Source organism: Pteropus medius, unplaced genomic scaffold (assembly GCF_902729225.1).
Source record: "Pteropus medius unplaced genomic scaffold, Ma_sr-lr_union100, whole genome shotgun sequence".
Lineage (NCBI taxonomy): Eukaryota > Metazoa > Chordata > Mammalia > Chiroptera > Pteropodidae > Pteropus > Pteropus medius.
The window spans coordinates 5,542,589-5,560,598 of record NW_024351073.1 but is presented as its reverse complement, the minus strand read 5'-3'; the positions used below and the strand labels follow the sequence as shown (position 1 = coordinate 5,560,598).

Genomic DNA, 18,010 nt, shown 5'->3' with positions numbered 1-18,010 from the left:
TCAGCTCAGTGGGAGAAATAGCCCCAACTCATTCTCTGTTCTGCCCTTCTCATTTTGACCTTCCAGCCTGATGGGGCTGCTCCCCTGGGGACCTGGGGACGATCGGGCCATATTTCCTAGTTGTGGAGCTGACCCTCCTTTAGCTGACACCATCCTTTAGTGGGAAGTAGAGGGCACTGGGAGGAGGTACTGCCATTGTTACCCACACTCAGGAAGCTTGTTCTGTCAGTGTCATACTTGGGTGACACCCTCAGCCTGTAATGGAGGGTGAATGATGCGAGCTCTTTCTCTAAGTTTAATTGCATTGAATACCCACTTTGCACCAGGCACATTGCTGCTAGATTGTTAGCTTCTGTAGGTCTGGGCAGGTCTTATTGATTGTCAGATTTCCTGCAAGCAATATGTGACAATGCCTGCTTTCATGGAGCTCGGAGTTTTAACCAGGTTAACACATTACCATTCCACTATAGTACAAGGCAGACTATTAGTGGTTGCCATGGGGTGGTGGCGGGAACTCATTTTACAGCTTAGACTGAGGCCCAGGGAAGTGAAATGACCCCTTAGAAAGTGACACAATAAGGCAGAGCTAGGTATGCACCTTTGTTCTGGCTGCTCATAGCACAGGGCTTCTAGATAGAAAATGCTTTTCTATTTCTCTCAAATGTAGACAATGACCTTGGAAGCCCTATATGTAGCTAGTTACAGTAGTTATCAATGAAGAAGACTAGACTGACTTGGACAAGTTGTGTTGGAGTCTGGTGGCGAGTCCCATGTGAGGCAGATGGCTTTGAGCAGTGACATGAAGGTCGGAAAAGGATCTGGAACCCAGGCCCTTGGCATCTACTGAGTGAGAACCACATAAACAAATCTGTTCATCAATTTTCGTCAGTGAGTTAACAAATTCTGGGCCAGGTCTCTTAATTTGACGGAAGGCTTCATGCTATTTGAACATCTCCTCTTATGAAAGTTGACGTACTGGTGATTGATCATTTTTCAAAAATGAAAGGGAGCACTAACTTGTGGCGGACAATTATGACCTGGTCATATCACTGCCAGGAGAAGCTGCCCATGCGCAGTGGCCTCTTCCCAGCCACCTAGAAGATGTGGGAACTTGTGAGCCAAAGGCTCATTGGCAGTGGGTCGCATTTTCTTTCTTATGAAAGACAGCCAGAAGGAAAAGCTAGGACCCAACCACAACGTTTGCCAGGCCCAGAGGTCCTGCATTGAGCCGTGTCAGGGGTTACTCACACAGGGCTGGTTGGTAGTGAGGAACCTACCATTTTCTCTCTGAGTGAATCTTATTTCAAATCCAGTCCACATTCATCACGGGTCAAAGTTGATTCAAATGTTCTCAGAACCTTCCTACATCTTTGTTTAAAAAAAAATTCTTAGTTTTTTGGGGGGGAGGGGAATCATTTTTCTCTTGAAAAAATGTTTCAAATTTCTTTTCTATGCGTTTTTTTTTTTAATTGGAAAAAAGCTATTCAAAATATCAGCATAGAAACTATATTGATATCTGTATGTCATCCAGGGTTTCCTAGTTTTTTCTTTTTTAAAAGGAAAATCTCATTGCTGCTACTAACTGTATGTATATAGCCAGTCAGCAATCTTTGATAAACTCGTTAGATTCTTTCCATGCTATTCAACTTGACACCGTGTTGGGTGTGCTCTTTGTTTACCTTTTCTATTGCTTTTTCTCTAGAGTCTATAAAAGCCAGAGATTTCCTCAAAATAACTCCTATCCCAGCCTGTTGCTTGGCCAATCTGTAGACGGCTGTGTTACTCTTTGAGCCTTGTTTGACAACAAGCTTGCTTTCTTCCTCTCCTTTAAAACAACCCCTGATTATTTTAAGTGCATACCCCCTGGAACAAAGCGCATTTGATTCTCATTGCATTGCACGTGGGTGTTTCTATCTCCGGTGGTAAAAGAAACAGAAAGAGCAGCTCACCCTATCCTGGTGATACCTGCTTCAGGCTTAGGTGGCAGCCTGCTGCCCGGCCAGCAGTGCTTCTGTGTGTGGCTTCCACAACAAAATCACCTGCACTCCTCGCTCCGTTCCTGTCTCACTGGGTGACATGTTTTAGGATTCCCTATTTAGTATAATATCTGTGCTTTTAATTGTCCTGAACAATTGCAGTATTTAAATTTTTTCAGCTTGGAGAAAGTTGTTATACAGGATGTTAGAATAATTTCTTAAGGAACAGAGAGGGCCTAATGAGAGGGAAGCCTCAGTGTGTCCAGAAGTTCTGCTTTTCCAAATCCTCTCCAAGACATGGAAACTTCACTCCAATCTATAGTTTACCAGCTCAGCTGAGTATGAAAATGTTCACCTCATTCATCTGTAATTATCTTTACATTTTCTCTGTTATAACATCTTTAGCAAAGCTATGTGGAAAAGGTTTCTTTTTTTTTTTTTTGACTTGTGAGTTCAATAACTTTATTCATGAAGCATATGCTCCAGGGATGAAAAGAACAAAGAAATAGAAATGCTACCCTCCCTTGAATGAGACTGGGGTGTGTGAGGGCGGACAGTCAGAAGGAATGCCTTTTTCAAATCACTCCATTCAGACTTCCTAAAGGGAGCTCTGTATGTGCCAGCAGCTGATCAGAGGACTATTCCCTCATTAAAGGCAACTTAACATTTTTTTAGGGAGTGAAAAGGTTTGTCTGTTGGCCAGACTTCTTCTCCTTATTATTATCGTCTAATATGCAGCGTGGGGTTGTGTTTTGGGCTCAGGAGCAGAACCGGAGTTTAAACCCAGCCTCCTCCATTTATAAACTGTGTCATTTTGGCCAAATAAACTTTCTAGGCTGCAATTTCCCAATCTAGACACTGGGAGTAATAACAATAGCACTAATTCCAAAGTGATGTGAATATTAATTGATGCGATACTCATTTATGGTAAAAAATAAAATAAAATTTTGCAAAGTAAAATTTTGCACAGTAATCATTTAAGTCAATGATAGCTATGGTGGCTGTCACTATCATTGCTAAGACTGCCATGTTCTTCATCAACCTGCATTTAAAGAACTGCTGAAATATTTGGCCAATCTGATTATAATCGATAGCATCATAACCATTAAAATTATAGCAATAAAGAGAGGTTGCTCCATATGTCATTGCAACACATCTGTTCACGACTATTTTCCCTATATTGTCATTCCTCCATGTAGTCCTTCTGTTATTATACAGTAATAATGTGGACAATGTAATCACATATTTACTTTAGTAGGGATCAGTCTTACTCCAAATTGCATTACCAAGTACCTCAGTCTCACCAGGCAACTTGTTTCAATCACAATCTTGGCACAGAGCAGTAAAAATCAAGATTAAAGTGAAGATGGGGGTATGTGGGATGGAGGGGGAGGGAAATTAAATTCTCTATTAAATCCATTGGAAAAGTGTCCATTTGTCAATAGAGAAAAATATACACATTTTCTGAACTGTATATAACAGCAGTAGTTGAGTTTGCCTTGAAGTTTGTCAGTCTTGAGTGAAATAATATTGTTGGTTAATCATTCCTTCTTCATGTGGCAGAGTAAATATTTTAAACGACAACTTTCATTATCATTAACATGCAGTTAACTCCGATCTTAAACTAGATCTGAGTTTTATGATTTTATGGTAGTAAGTGAACGTTAAACGTGGTAACATACATGCTTTATTTTATGCTGCCTTGTTAGTAATAATAATAATAATAAGATGCTGTTATTGCCAAATGGATTCCATCATCATGGTATTCGAAGGGAAAATCTAATTCATCACTGTTTAATAGAAATATAAGCATGCCGAAATACAAGCTTAGGTTATTTAAAAGTTTCTAGTAGCCACAAAAAGAGTAAAAGAAATAAATCAAATTAATCGTGATGATATATTTTATTTTACTTAGTAGATCCAAAATATTATCAAGCTATACTCAATATAAAACTTATTAATGGTATCGCTTACATTCCTTTTTCAAAGTAAATCTTTGAAATCGCTATGTATTTTCCACTTATAGTACTTGTCAATGATCACTAATCACATTTCACGTGTGACTGAATGACTACAGATTCCAGGAAGTAATATGTCATTGCATAGTTCTTGGAACTCCAGTGACACCTGGTAGCTAGAATGCCCTATGTAAATACATATTTGATTAAGTTTCCCTGTGTCTTTACCCAGTTATCTGAGATTTTGCCCTTAGCTTTAAGCATTTCTTGAGAGAAATACAATAGTTTCATCACAAACTGATGTGGTATAATGGACATTTGTGGTTTTGGTTTACAAATCTATATCTCTCATTTTGTACAAGTGCATTAATCTACATGGACTTTTTAACAGTGAGACTGATTTTTGTAGGAAGGGGTTGTATATGGTCCACTCTTCTACATCCCCTTTGTATTTTGCCTGTGTAGTTGCTATTCAGTGCACACGAGTAAATTAAACAGTATAGGTTTCTAATTTTTCCTTTTAAATTTCAAGTCCTTGAATAGCCATGCTGTTGTTACTGTGTAAACATTGCTAGCATCAGGTGCAAGGTTTGTGGGTGTGTGGATGTGTGTGGGTGTGTGGGCTGTGGGGGGAGCATTTTAGGTCTTCGTTACTGTTAATGGAGCATTCCCCAGCCTTTGTGTTAATGCTGTTTGCTTCTCATCCCTAAACACAGAAGGCGATTGAAATGGAAAGACAGAAGGTCCAGGGCATCCAATTCAGTTAAGGGAGGGTTTGCCTCCCCCGAGGCGGGCGGCCCTAGGCCCCCCGTGGAGCAGCCTGGGGCTCTATGGAAAAAGATCTGAAAGGCTGTTCCATTGGCACTGCCAGGGCAGCAGTGTGGCAAATCTAGGCTGGCAGAGCCCCTGGGGAGTGACGCCTTGTTGTGCGAGCCACTGTTAGGCTTCTCTTCCAGGTGTCCTGTTTAGAATAAATTAGGGTGACTGACGGCGTGTTTGCATATCATATCCTCAGCACTATTCAAGGATCAACTGCTGGCAGATTATCCTTGACCCTTGATGCCTCTTGGTCCAGCTGTGCCCCAGCTCTGTCCCCCACCCAGGGCAGCTTCCCCACCTGAGGGTTTCATTATTCTTCCTTAGCCTCAGCCCTGCTAACAGTCGCCTTGTCTCCCGCCCTCGTTCCCCTCAGCTCTGTGGAGCCAAGTGCCCTGGGGAGCAGAGGAGGTAAGGTCTACCCCGTGGGCAGCCTGGATCCCTCCTGGACCCAGCGGTTGCAGTGGCTTTTTATTTTGTAAGCGTTTTAAAATAGTCTAACACTATTCATTTCCAGTTAATTGTGATTGTTTTCATTGCTGTTCCTACAGGAGAGGCAAAGCGCAGCAGGATGCTTTCAGAATGGAAATAGCCAGGTCTTCTGGGGAGATGGAATGGTAGAGGGGAATCATGAATGGAGTGATCTGGAGGTAGGGGGTAGGTGAGGGCCTGTGGCCTGGGGGCAGAACACATCAGTGAGCAGGTAATCACCAACAAATGAATGCCCTCCCTAACCCGCAGGTTCAAAGGGGATGCTGCAGGTCATCCTGTTGTATGCAGCCCAGTTAGACTCCAGGGAGTGTATATTTTACTTTTGTGGGCTCAAGAAGTGAATTTAGCTACTGACATTAGAAATATGCTGAGCAGACAAATGCAGGCTGCAGCTGTGCTGTTGAGGTGCGAGGCCCCACTTCTACTGTGGCATCGAGATGACAGCCTGAGCCAGACCCAGTGGGTAAGAAGGCTCCAAAGGGTTTGTCAATAGTCTTAGGATGCAGGTGACAGAAACCCAGTTTGAACTAGCGTAGGCAGGTAAAGGACCGTCTAGGCCTATATGACCCTAAATCCTGTGATAAGAGAGAGTGGCTAGAGCAGGGCCTGGGATCCCTGGAGTCAGGCTCCCTGTCTTAAACCAGCTCTCTGCGCCGCACCTGCTGGGCCCACATTTCCCCAGTTTCTCTACCAGAGAGGAGGGTCTTTCCTTCCTTTCCTCTTCCCCCTTCCCCACTCCCCTCCTCTCTCTCACCCTCTTCCATTCCCCTCTTCTCTCCCTTTCCCTTCCAGTTCCCCTTCTTCTTCCCTCCAAATCCAGGAATCCCAGGGACAGCAGCCTCGCCGCAGGGACCTTCCCACCTCTCAAGAGCTGCAGTCAGAATAGAACCTGCGGGAGTGGGGGTGGGGTGTAGGACGGACAGTTTTCTAAAAGCAGAGAGTGCAGTTATCAGAAGGCTGGGCACTGAGGATCAAACGGACATCATAGGTCCGCTGCAGCATACAGGATAACGGCCATGTTAAGGAAATGAAGAGACCTGCCTTCAAGTGGGCAAGCAGCCCCTCTCTGTTGGGCTGGAGGTGAGAAACTTGTTATTTTGATTACACGGTGTTTGAATGATGTCCAAACATGATACTTGGGGCAGCGGAAATAATTTTTGTGCCATCTGTCCACTCCCTTAATCCTGTTCCTAGGACATCAGAGTGTACAGAATCTATTTTATTAACTTATTCTTATTTTGAAAAGTATTTGAGACAATGGATGACTGGGTAGAGATTCAGCCAGCCAAACAGAACCATTGAGATCACTGTAAATGACATTTCCAGCATTCCAGAATGTGGAGAGTCCAAGTACTTCCCATTTTGAAATCAAATCAGGGAGCCGAAGAAATTCGCAATAAGCCAACATTTGGCAATTAAATCTTTCTCGAGTAAAAATAAGAATTAAATATAACCATAACTGCAACGCACCCTCTCACTCTAAGCATATTTTTCACTACCTAATGACTTTGCATATTGATTTTTTTCCTTTTTGTATTTGATCTTTTTAAAAACAACTTCCTTTGAAGTATGATTTACGTTCCATAAAATTCACCAATTTTGGTATACGATTCATAATTTTTAGAAAATTTATGGAGTTGCGTAATCAACACAGGCTACTTTTTGAGACATTTCTCTCACCCTAAAAAAGATCTGCCATGCTCATTTGCAATCACTGTTACCATTCCTAGCCATCGACAACCACTAACCTCTTTCTTGTCTCTACAAGTTTGCCCGTTCTAGATGTGTCATGCACGTGGAATATTACCATATGTGGTCTCTTGTGTGTGACTTTCACTCAGCACACTGGTTTTGAGCTTTATGCATGTTGCAGTATGTATTGATATTTCATTCCTTTTTAGTGCTAGGTAGTAATCCATTGTATGGAAATGCCACATTTTGTTTGTTACCTCACTGACGGACATTCTCAGTCGTTTCCACTTTTTTGCAGTTAGTAATACTGCTGCTATGCACATTCATGTACAATCTTTGTGTGGACATATGTTTTCCTTCCTCTTGTCAAGATACGTGGGTGTGGAATTGCTGGGTTATATGTGAATTTATATTTAACTCCGCAAGAAATTGCCAGTCTGCTTTCCACAGTGACTTTTTGCTTTCCACATTTGATATTTTTCACCAGTAACGTTTGAGGATTGGACCTGGATTTTTAAACTTGATTGGCTTTCTTGATTGGGTTTCAAGGTGGGTGAAACCAAGGATGGACTTGACAGGAAGAAGCTAAGATGCACAGCACATACATGTACCTTGCTGTTTGGGGTCGGTTGGTAGGTATGTACAGGATGGCTTTTTTTTTTTTTTTTTTGGAGATGTCACCTGGCGTTGGGCAGATTATATGGACATCCACAGTGAACGATTTGGAAACAGAAAGCGCATCTTCAAAATAACCTCAAACTCCATGAGTGATAGTCATGGAATTTCTTAGAATGATCTTTATATTCCAGAGTTAACTTGCTTTGATTAAACTCGTGCTTGTTAAATTGGATGGATTTAGGGCAGGAGACAATCTTGGGGCTCTGCTCCAGTAGGCTTGTTGGAGCCTGTGAATAGTAGATTTGACAGACCAGGTAGTAATGATGCAGGAGTCCTGGCCGGTTTTGTATAAATGCTGCCAGCTCTTACTGCTTCACCGACCAAGATCGGTCCTGGTTGATGGCTGATCATATTTTTAAAGAAGAATGGTGTATTCATTCGTCAAAAGAAATGGCATCCCCCTGGATAAAGGCAAGTCGTGACTGCAGGGAGGGAAATTGATGTTTTCAAGAGCATTTTACTGCATGATTATTATGGTACAATATCTGAATGACATTTATGGTATAAAAAGAATGTGGTTATTTTTTTCTTTGAGAAAAAATGAGATATTAAGGTATTTTAGAAAGGATTCCTTGCCAAAATGCAAATAACCGCTTCTATCTTTTTTTCTCCTTGACTTTTCCCTTCTTTATCGCCTGGGCAATCTTTAACACACCTGTACCTGAATTCATACAAAAGATGAGATATGAAAGCACCCAGCCCATAATTAATGCTCCGTAAATTTTGCTTGTTTGTTCATTCATGTGCTTATTCAAATGTATCTGGTTCGCTGAATAAATAAGCCTCCTAAGATGTAATCATTAAGCAGCTATGTTTTGTGTCTCACTAAAATTAATTTAGTAAAGTTTGTGAATCTCTTGTCTCTGGATAAAACTTATGACTTCTCTGATTATTCTTCAATGAAAAAAATTCTACAGTCAATTTCAATGGCTAAATACTTTTTTTAAAATTGAGGTATAATTGATACAAACATGATATCAGTTCCAGTTGCACAGCATAGTGATTCGATATTTGTAAGAACTGCAGAATAATCACAACAAAGTCTAGTTAAAACTACATCAGTCACCTTGCATAGTTACAGAATATTTTTTTGTAATGAGAACTTTTAAGATCTCTCAGCATCTTTCGGATATGCCATACAGTATTATTAACTCTAGTCCCTATGCAGTACATTCTATCCCTCTGACATTTATTTTATAACTGGAAGTTTGTATCTTTTGACCCCCAGGATTTCTATTTGATGATCCTTGTTCTCTGTTGACTCTCACATTCCATTATTCAAAATGGTCAGCTCCCTTGGCTCAGCACAGCGTGTGGTTGGGAGGCGCCTCATGAGAAGCATACCAATGAGAGGGGAGAGGGCCACAGATAGAAAGGGCGGGACAGCCTGGTAAGACTTCACAGGCCCACTGAGTTGCATCTTTATTTATTGACGTTTTTAACTTTTTGGTGCCTTCATACGTACATGGTGAGACCTAATCATTATGTTGTGCAGCATGTGGGACCAAGGAGAGACTTACTGAGGTCGACGGTGAAGTCTAAAGGCTGTACAGGGTTCTAACCCATATCTTTGCCTTACACATTTTTTTCATGAAACATCGTATGCCAATGGCCAGTGCCCTAGTATAAGCAAAATGAAAATCCTCCCTTGAAAATCTGCCATTCCAAAGGAAGCAAGCAGTCTGAGATGAACGTTTTCAAATTTGCTGAAAACTGGTAGCAGGACTCTTGAACCCCTCACTCCCATCCAGGGTGTAAAAAAGTCAGAGCGTACGCAGACTGGGAGAACTTTTTTTGGAGAGAACTGTGCAGGGATTCCCACCACCTCTACTCAACCCCAGGAGGAAAGCTTCTGTGACCCCTTAAAGAGACTGAACAGGGTCTGACCCTTGCTGGGAAGACCTGCGATGGTCGTGCCCCGCCTTGTGGGGGGTGGGCTGACAGTTCCTCTTCAGCTTACCCAAACCCTGTGTTTCCTTTAAAGGCTAGTTAGAAGCCTGCCCCTATTATGAAGACTTCTGATTTTTCCCAGCCCTCAAAGATTTTCATTCTTTGAATTCCTGCAGTATTTGATACCTAATTAGATGGTTTGGGATCATTCTCTAGTCATACCCTTGGTCTCTACCCATATCCTCCCTACTGTCTGCCCAGAGTTCCAATAACCTGAATGTCTCTATGTGTTTAAAATTTCTCTTACTAAGACAAGAACAAATCTGCTGTGGATAAAGGAAATTGGGGAAAGGGGAACAGTGCTCATTTGCCTCCGTTTCCCGTTTTATATTCTTTGTTCCAGAGGCAGTAACACAGGCATAGGCTCAGCTCTATTTGAGAGGCAGAGACTTGAAGCAGCTTCTGCTTCAGTTTGGATGACATGAGATGCTGTGTCGTCAGAGACATCTTTGTTGGGGATGGGGGTTGATCTGGAGAGACCCTTTACAGAATGTATTTGTTTTGCCAGATTGAGAGAATTTAGTATATGTACAGCTTTTGGTTAAAATCCCATCTTTTTTGCAGAGAGATTTTTATCTGAGGAAATAATCAAGTACATCGGAAGAGGTAGATGCTGGCAAGGAGAGAATTTTATTTGTTCGGTACCTTTCTTTAGTTCTTTGGATTTTAAGTCTGATGTTTTTTAACTTGGAATTAAAAATCCTGAATCCTGTCTGGGGTGCACATTAGTGTTTGGGTGTTACTGAGGATTTCATAGAAGTGTCCCATGTTCCACGGTGGAAGGATTAGTTAGGAAGAGGACATTGTTATTTACTCTGCACCTCTAATGCTGCTGTGATTCAGAGGGAACTATTTTAAACCACTGCTCTGAATCCGGTGGCATGGTGTCTTAGATGCTAATATGTTCTTGTGATTCAGGAAAATGTGTGCATGTATATACAGCTACCATTACCTTTGTCAGTGAATATTGTTTTTTGTGCCATGGGTAACCAGCTAGGTGCTCTCCTGGAATTTAGAGTGTAGGGGACTCCCCTCCCACTTTCCACCACTCACCCCCCGCCCCCACCAATATTGTGAAAGATTCAAGCACAGTTAATGCTGAAATGTATTGACCTATCATATCCACTTACACGATGTCTTTAGATTATTTTTAATGAAAGTGTCAATTATAGGTATGGTATCACTGAGTCTAGAACAGTGGTTTCTCAATGTAGTTGAGCATCCAAATCACTTGAGTTAAAAAAAGTTACAAATTTCTAGGCCTCACCTCTGATTACAGAATCAGAATACCTGGCTGGGGCTCCAAGAGAACTCTCTGTGCTGACATAATTGGCAGCATTGCCTTACAGAATAATCCTTAGGTCATATTGTGGGGGTGGGGAGGGTAGATGTAGGAATAGTTTGAGGATACAGAGAAGAACTGTTTTATTAACCACTTGAATCAGGGGTGGATTGTGGTATAGAAATAGCTAAATAAAATCTAACTTTTGTTCCTTTGAAGTTCTTTTTCAATCAGTACAGAGGTTTCTAACTTGGAATTTTCCTCTAACTCTAAGGATTGGGAAGGTAATGGAAGTTATTAAGCTATTTTTAAAAAACAGCTTTGTTAAGATATAACTCACATCCTATTCAGTTTGCCTACTTTATGTGTACAATTGATTGGTTTTTGGTATAGTCAGAGGTTGTGCAGCCATCGTGGCAATAAATTTAGAACATTTCCAACACTCTGAAAGGAAGCCCTATATTCATTATATTATATTTAATACAAACAAATCTCACCATTGCCTAAGACCTTCCATGACCATAGGAATGCTTTGCGTCGTTCTGCCTTGCTGGGCTACACAGCTCGTGGGTTATCCAAGCCTTGGCTTCTCTTTTCTCCCTTGCCTGCTGCATGGATTTGGCCTCTTTCCTTAGTTATTAGCACTTCACCTACAGGGTAAAAAGGAATTGAACTCCAAGGATGATTTTCCATTTTCTAGCTACAGTTGGTAGAGGATCTTTGGCCATTAGCAGCCTGGGAATATCTGATTATCATTATATATACTTGGATTCATCAAAAGGTAGTTTGTTTTGATGTGAAGAAGGGCTGTTTTATAAACCAGTGCAACTCCGACAAGTATATTGCCTGTTCCACCTACCTCGATTATAGGTTCTCAAACTTCAGCGTGCAAAGATTCAACCAAGGAGATTTCTGGGCCCTGCTCCCTGACATTCAATTTCCATGGGATGTGAACTAGGATTTTGCATTTAGAAAATTGTCCCCACATCCTTCTGATTCAGATTGACTAGGGGCCAACTTTGAGAAATACTATCTGGGAGTTTGCACTTTGCTGTTCAGATACCAGCACAGCCTTCTCTGTAGTTAAATGCTTGGCAGGTAATAAGGTTTAATTATAGTGTATACAGTTTCCAAGGCAACACATTTTTTGTCACTTCTGCCTACCACGCTGGGGAGATTGAAAGGGACCACAGAGAGTCCTCAGTAAAAGTGTGGCCTCCAGAGTAATGTCATCGAAGTGCTTTATGATGAGTGGGTTTTTGTACCATTCATCCAAGGGCCCGGCTTGATGGCAGCGGCAATAACGAAAGTAAACACATTAGAAGCCACAGAGTCAGTGGACTTCTGGAGGCAGCCAGAAGGACATGGGGCGGGATGAATACAGCCATGCAGTTGCTTCTATTTCTCCCACTCTGCTTCTTCAGATCAGTTTAGTCCAGAATGATGAGGATGGTGGAGGATCAGGAGTCGACCTTTGGAACAATAATGGTCGGCTATGGTAAACATAAGACCACTATTTCTTAGTTCTCAAATGGATAGAACTGTTAAAGTTCACCTGCTCTCACTTTCTGTCAGTCAAGGCTTGAAGTGACATTTATAGAGCACTGAGGATCACATGTGAGGCAAACTTCCACATAGATTTCCTTGCCTTTTTGACCTAAATGCAAAGGTTCCACACTTTGTACATTATCCAGGTTCAAGAATGAAAAGGATAAAGTCCATACCACATATTAGCACGGGCCTCTGCTTTTGGGTTTTAGCTTTAAAGCTGGAGGGCAGTGGAGAAAGCATTCAGCTATCAGACTTTGGGGTCTGGTCTTGAATTCCATCATATAAACAGACTTTGTGGCTACATAGGCAGGTTCTCTAACTTCTTGGAAGTTCCGTTTCTACCTCTGGAAAACGAGGGGCTTAGACTTGATCAAGAGTTTTAACTTTTGATGGGTGACAACCCCCTCGCAGAATCCAGTGAAAACTAGGAACTTTCTTCTCTGAAAAAAATAAATAAATAAATAAATAAATATAAATATATATATATATATATATACACACACATTAAAGAAAATTACATTTACTTTCCAGGGGACCATAGACCCCTCCTAAGTCAGGTGATTCTTTAGGACTTTTTCAGCTCTGACTTGGAGTGGCCGGGTCCCCCAAGGACCTGGGAGTCTTTCATTGTTTAAAATGGCCTCCTGAGGAATGAGATGTTTGCCGAGGGAGTTTTTGTTGTTCCTGGCATTTTTACTAACTGCCCTGTGCATTTAGAGGGGAGAATGAAACCACACTGAGAAAAATAAATAGGGAATGTGTGGCATCTGGAAATATGAGCTGTTGTCCTTATCATTTTTCACTATGGTGACCCTTCAAAAGGTGGTGGATGGTATAATTGTCACATGAAGGATCTGTAGAGGTATTAGTTTGGCATACAGATAACTGTGTTTTGTATAATGACGGTTAAGCAGTGACTTAAACTTGTTCTACTTTTAATGTTTGGGAAGTTGAGGTAAATTTAAAGATTTGGTTAACTTAAAAATGTCAGAAGGCTCCAGGGAGTAATATCATGGGTGGATAAAATATACGTTCTTTACCACGTCATAGCTCTTAACTCCGACCACCTTCCTAACTCAACCCCAATCTCCTGCCCAGGGCCCAACGTTGTGAGCCAATCAAGGGAGGATGTCTGTAGTGTTGATTTGGAAACCTGAGATACTTAATTTCTTTCTTTCTCTGCTTAGGTGCTGAAAAATCTCCTCTAGAGCTTTGGAAGGTGAATGGACTAAACATGAAGAGCTTGAAAGCGAAGTTCAGGAAGAGCGACGTAAGTACGCGGTGACTCACCGTCTGGTTGCTCCGGCTGTGCTCCCAAAGCTGCAGGCACGGTCCTCCACTCCTGCCTTGATAAGGCGCTGGGTTAATCAACTACAGAAACTAGAGCACTCTGGGCCCCGGCTCGGGGTGGCTTTCGTGAACGGCATGCTCCGGGTTCCTTGCTGTTTGTGTGTATAGCTTTCAAAACTGACATATTTAAATTCCTGCAGTCTGTGCCTTGTAGCGAAAGGAACAGTCAAACATCTTAAAGAAAGGAATCAGTAAAATTCTTAGCACTTCTAAATCCCCCAAATCTGATTCAGAATGTCATTTTTTAGAGGAAGCTAGTCTCATGAGACTGGTGAAGGAAATACATATGCGTATGGTTCATCTTTAGCTTTAGGGAGCTCTTTTTAACTGCTAAGGCTTTTGTGGTAAAACAATAATATCTGTTGCTGCCTGCACCTTCACTCCCCCTGAATTCCTGGGGTTCTTACTTGTTCGTTACCCGTCTTAAAAGACTTTGGATTGGAGGAACCAGCTATGATGTCAGCATTATGAAACTTTGTCTCCCAGAGGAAAAAATGGAAAAAAATAACACAGCAGCAGGATTATACACAATGATATTTTAACAAAAGGTCACCTCATAAACCCTGCTGAGATTCCAGTCTTGTACTAGCTGCATTCCAGATGCTTCGAGTAGAATTATTGAATGGGAGAAATTCATAGATGGGTATCCAATGGAATTCTAGATATGTCACCCTCATAATGGGCTTGCTTGGTTATCATTTAACATTAGATAATTAAAGGTGAACCTGGATTTTATTGCTTTGCCGTGAATTATATGACAGCTTGGCACAACCACATTTTTGCAATAAATGGAGGCTGTGTCTTTTACGGCTAACATGTCATACACACACACCTCCTTTTGGCTGAAGCTTATCTCCTGAGGCTGCATCATGACATATAACTTACTGCCGTGATAAGACCCAGACTAGAGAAGATGCTTGTGTGATGACTGCAGAATCTTGTCTCGCTTAAAGGAAGTTAGAGCTAGAAAGGGCTTTTAAAACAAAGTTGGTTTCACCTCATTCTTCAGGTAAGTTAACCAAAGCTCAGAGAGTGTGAAATGACTTGGCCAACGTCATTCAACTAGCCTTTGGCCAGTGAAAGCCTTGACTACCTACTTTGTTAGCTCTTTCCTTCTGCCACTCTCCTGAGAAACCCCCTTCGACCTCCTCATCTGCTGGCCATATGATACTATAGCCTACAGATTTCATTTGGCTTTCTGCTAAGAAGGAAAAGGTAGTTAAATGGAAAATGTTGCCCAGCTGAGCAGATCTGGATTTGCAAATTCTGTGACCAGGTTAACAAATGTCTTTTCCATGCCAAGGGAATTTGGGTAGCTTCCATTTATACAAGTTGAGATTATTTTAGCAAAATTTAATCAGTCTGGAGTTGCATGATATATGAATAGAGAGGCAGGGGGAAATGATAGGTGCATAAACTTTTGGTTTAAAAATTAAAAACTGGTGACAATAGGGAGGGTGTTGCTGGAATCTAGTTTTTAAATAAAAACTGAAATATTACCACAATAAAAAAATTCACGGTAATAATACTATTAAAAGCTTCTGGGGTTTGGCAGCAGAAAGGCTGTTAGTTTGGCAGTTCGTGCTAAGAGAAGAAATGTTGGAAGAGTAAGCTTTAAGGAAGGAGAACAAAAAAATTGGTATAATGGGGCCAGAAAATATCAAATGGCTCCCCAAACTCATCCCAAACTGCTTCTCAGAACCATACCACTGTGCAGCTAAATGCGGGGGAATAAAAACAAAAGGAAAACCACTTCGAACCCCGCTTTCTTCATCAGCTATGTGATGATAGTAACTACGCATTATGGAGTATTTGTTGTTATGTCAGGTGCTATGCCAAGTTTTAATGTAAAACCATTTAATCTTACCACAACCTTATGTGGCAGGTATTCTCCTTAGGTTCATTTTACAGGTGAAGAAACTGAGACCTAGGGAGGCACAGAAACTTGTCTGACTCCTTCGAGCTCTAAGCTGAACAACCAGTTTTTGTGCCAAAGTCGCCCGATTCCAGAGCCCAGGTTTCCTGAGAGAGGGAATTTGGCTGGAGATTTGAGTTTCTGAAACAGGGCAATCCCGGCAGTAGCTTGGAAAAGTGACTTTGGACCTAGATGTGTGGCCTTGGGCAAATCTCTTACCTTTCTTGAACCTCAGGTTCCTCCGCTGAGAAGTGGAGAAAATATTAGCCTCACAAAGTTGTTATGAAGGTTAAATGTGCTCGTGTAAAACTCACATTTTAGGACCTAGCACTTAGGAGATGCTTCATAAATATTTATTCCTTTCTCTTAATCAGAAACCCACGGTAAAAAGTGGGATTGGAAAAGTGTATATCATCCGGAGGGCAGACTAATCTGATAACAGTTGCTGCCTCTGAGGAGGAAAACAGAGCTGGGAGTGGGTAGGAAGAGGGGCTGGCTTTTCAATGTGTGCCTTTTGGTTGGAAATTTTTTGTATATGTATATGTAATCACTGGTTCCAAGAAAAACAAATTTTAAACTTTTATATTCAGTTAAATGAGCCAGATTATAATCTTTATCTGAAACAAGTGGTCCTTCTCAAAGAAGGAACCTAAACCATCGGCCATCAAATTTTCCTGCTTGTCTTTGTGTGAGGCTGAAAGGGGAAGCAGGAAGAAAGGGTTCTTTGTGTTTCTGGGGGGTAGGAAGAAGAGAGACAGCAGATCATGTTCGTGCTTTCATAAAGAGAAGGCAGGTGACCCACTGGCGTGATCGCGTTTCAGCCAGCCTGTGTCTGGGAGGTCTGCAGCTTGATCAGCTGGTGGCCACTGAGAGCAAAACCCAGGAGTGAAAAAGGACAAGAGTGGCCCAAAGGAGCCCCTTCCCCACCCCCCGTGGGTGGGCTTCAGGTTACTCTGCCACCCCAGGACCACCATGTGGGTAGAGATTTAATCCGAGTGTCTTTTCTGAAACACTTAGATGGCTACCACATCAAAGGTGGGATTATGTGAGTGTAATAGGGGACTGAACCTCTTTCTGTGGACTGTGGTCAGATAAATGTCCTTATCTACTTGCTTTAATCCCTGAATGCATTTGGGAGCCTGCAGACTACCCACAGAGGCCAAAGATAGTTACGGAGCTAAACACTTGTCCTTCTACAGCGGAGGGCATTTTTCAGTTCCCCGTTATAATTTTATTTTGGGCATCCATATACTTGGGTTAGATAGTAGAGAGAAGACAGAAGAATGTGAAGTATGGTTCTTGTCTTTAAGAAACTAACAAACTGAGGTGGGAGGAGAAAGATCACACTCAAGAAATAATTAAGGCAAAAATACGGATCGTATAGAAGAGATATTAAAGGGACCTTTAGAATGGTATCAACCAGTTGTTAAATTGCGGGGTCTGGATGGTAAATGCTGTAGATTTTCAGAGAGGGGTGAATCACTGGAAATGGGAACATTTGAGAGAGCTCTGCAGAGGTAGGGCTTCTTTCAGGTAGAGGATGGGTAAGATTTGGAAGGGTGATTAGGGAGGGGAGAAGAAAGTAATGCAGGGGAACCAGCCATGTAGCACAGTGGGTAGACTCTGTCTCAAAAAATTGCCCTTGACATGTGAGATTGTAATTCTTCATTCAGGAGCCCAGGAGAGTGACATGGTTTTGAGTCTTTTACTAAGAATACTATAAATATTTCATTCTCATTTTTAAAATGGATATCATTGATTTTTATGCTTATAAAATGAGCACAGTTTTAAATCGTCATTATTTATATCTTTTATGAGCACAGTTTGAAAGTGACTTCTTTACCTCTTTAAATATTTGCAGCAACTAGTATGTGGTTCCACATGGAAAAATGAGCTGTCATCATGAGAAATGAGGCCAAGAAGTCTGGGATTTCCCTTTGCTAATAAAATGCTCAGGCTTCTGGAATTTCTTTGTAAATGCCAATTTTTAGTGCCTTGAGTGAAATGGGTGGAGGTTGACGGATGGGAAATGGGGTTGAAAGATCTTTGTAACAAATCTTGAGACATACCTCTCAAACATGATCGAGACCTTCAGAGTTTACTTTGTGGGTGTATGTTTAATTTTATGAAAGATTTGTTCCCAATTATGTTTTCCATTGTAATAGGAAAGCACCGGACATTCCATAAAAAAAAAAGAATCAAAGCAGCCAATTCAAAATGGCCGGCTCCATGACAGATTAAATTGATGGTATTCTTTACACAGCAGTTACTAACGATTGCAGCTTTCAGCCAAAGAAATGCACACACCCCGTGAATCTTGAAGAACCAGACACATCCCACTCAGACAGGA

At 41.5% G+C, this 18,010-nt stretch overlaps 1 protein-coding gene across 5 annotated transcripts in view; it reads left to right on the top strand.

The window, feature by feature from the left end:
- RAI14 (retinoic acid induced 14) overlaps positions 1-18,010 on the top strand; it is a 128,591-nt gene that overhangs the window by 7,407 nt on the left and 103,174 nt on the right. For all 5 annotated transcript variants that reach the window (XM_039842699.1, XM_039842698.1, XM_039842701.1 and 2 more), the window contains exon 2: positions 13,583-13,665. In XM_039842699.1, coding sequence (XP_039698633.1) covers positions 13,630-13,665 — 36 coding nt within the window. In that variant the 5' untranslated portion in view covers positions 13,583-13,629. The remainder of the gene's footprint in view (positions 1-13,582; positions 13,666-18,010) is intronic.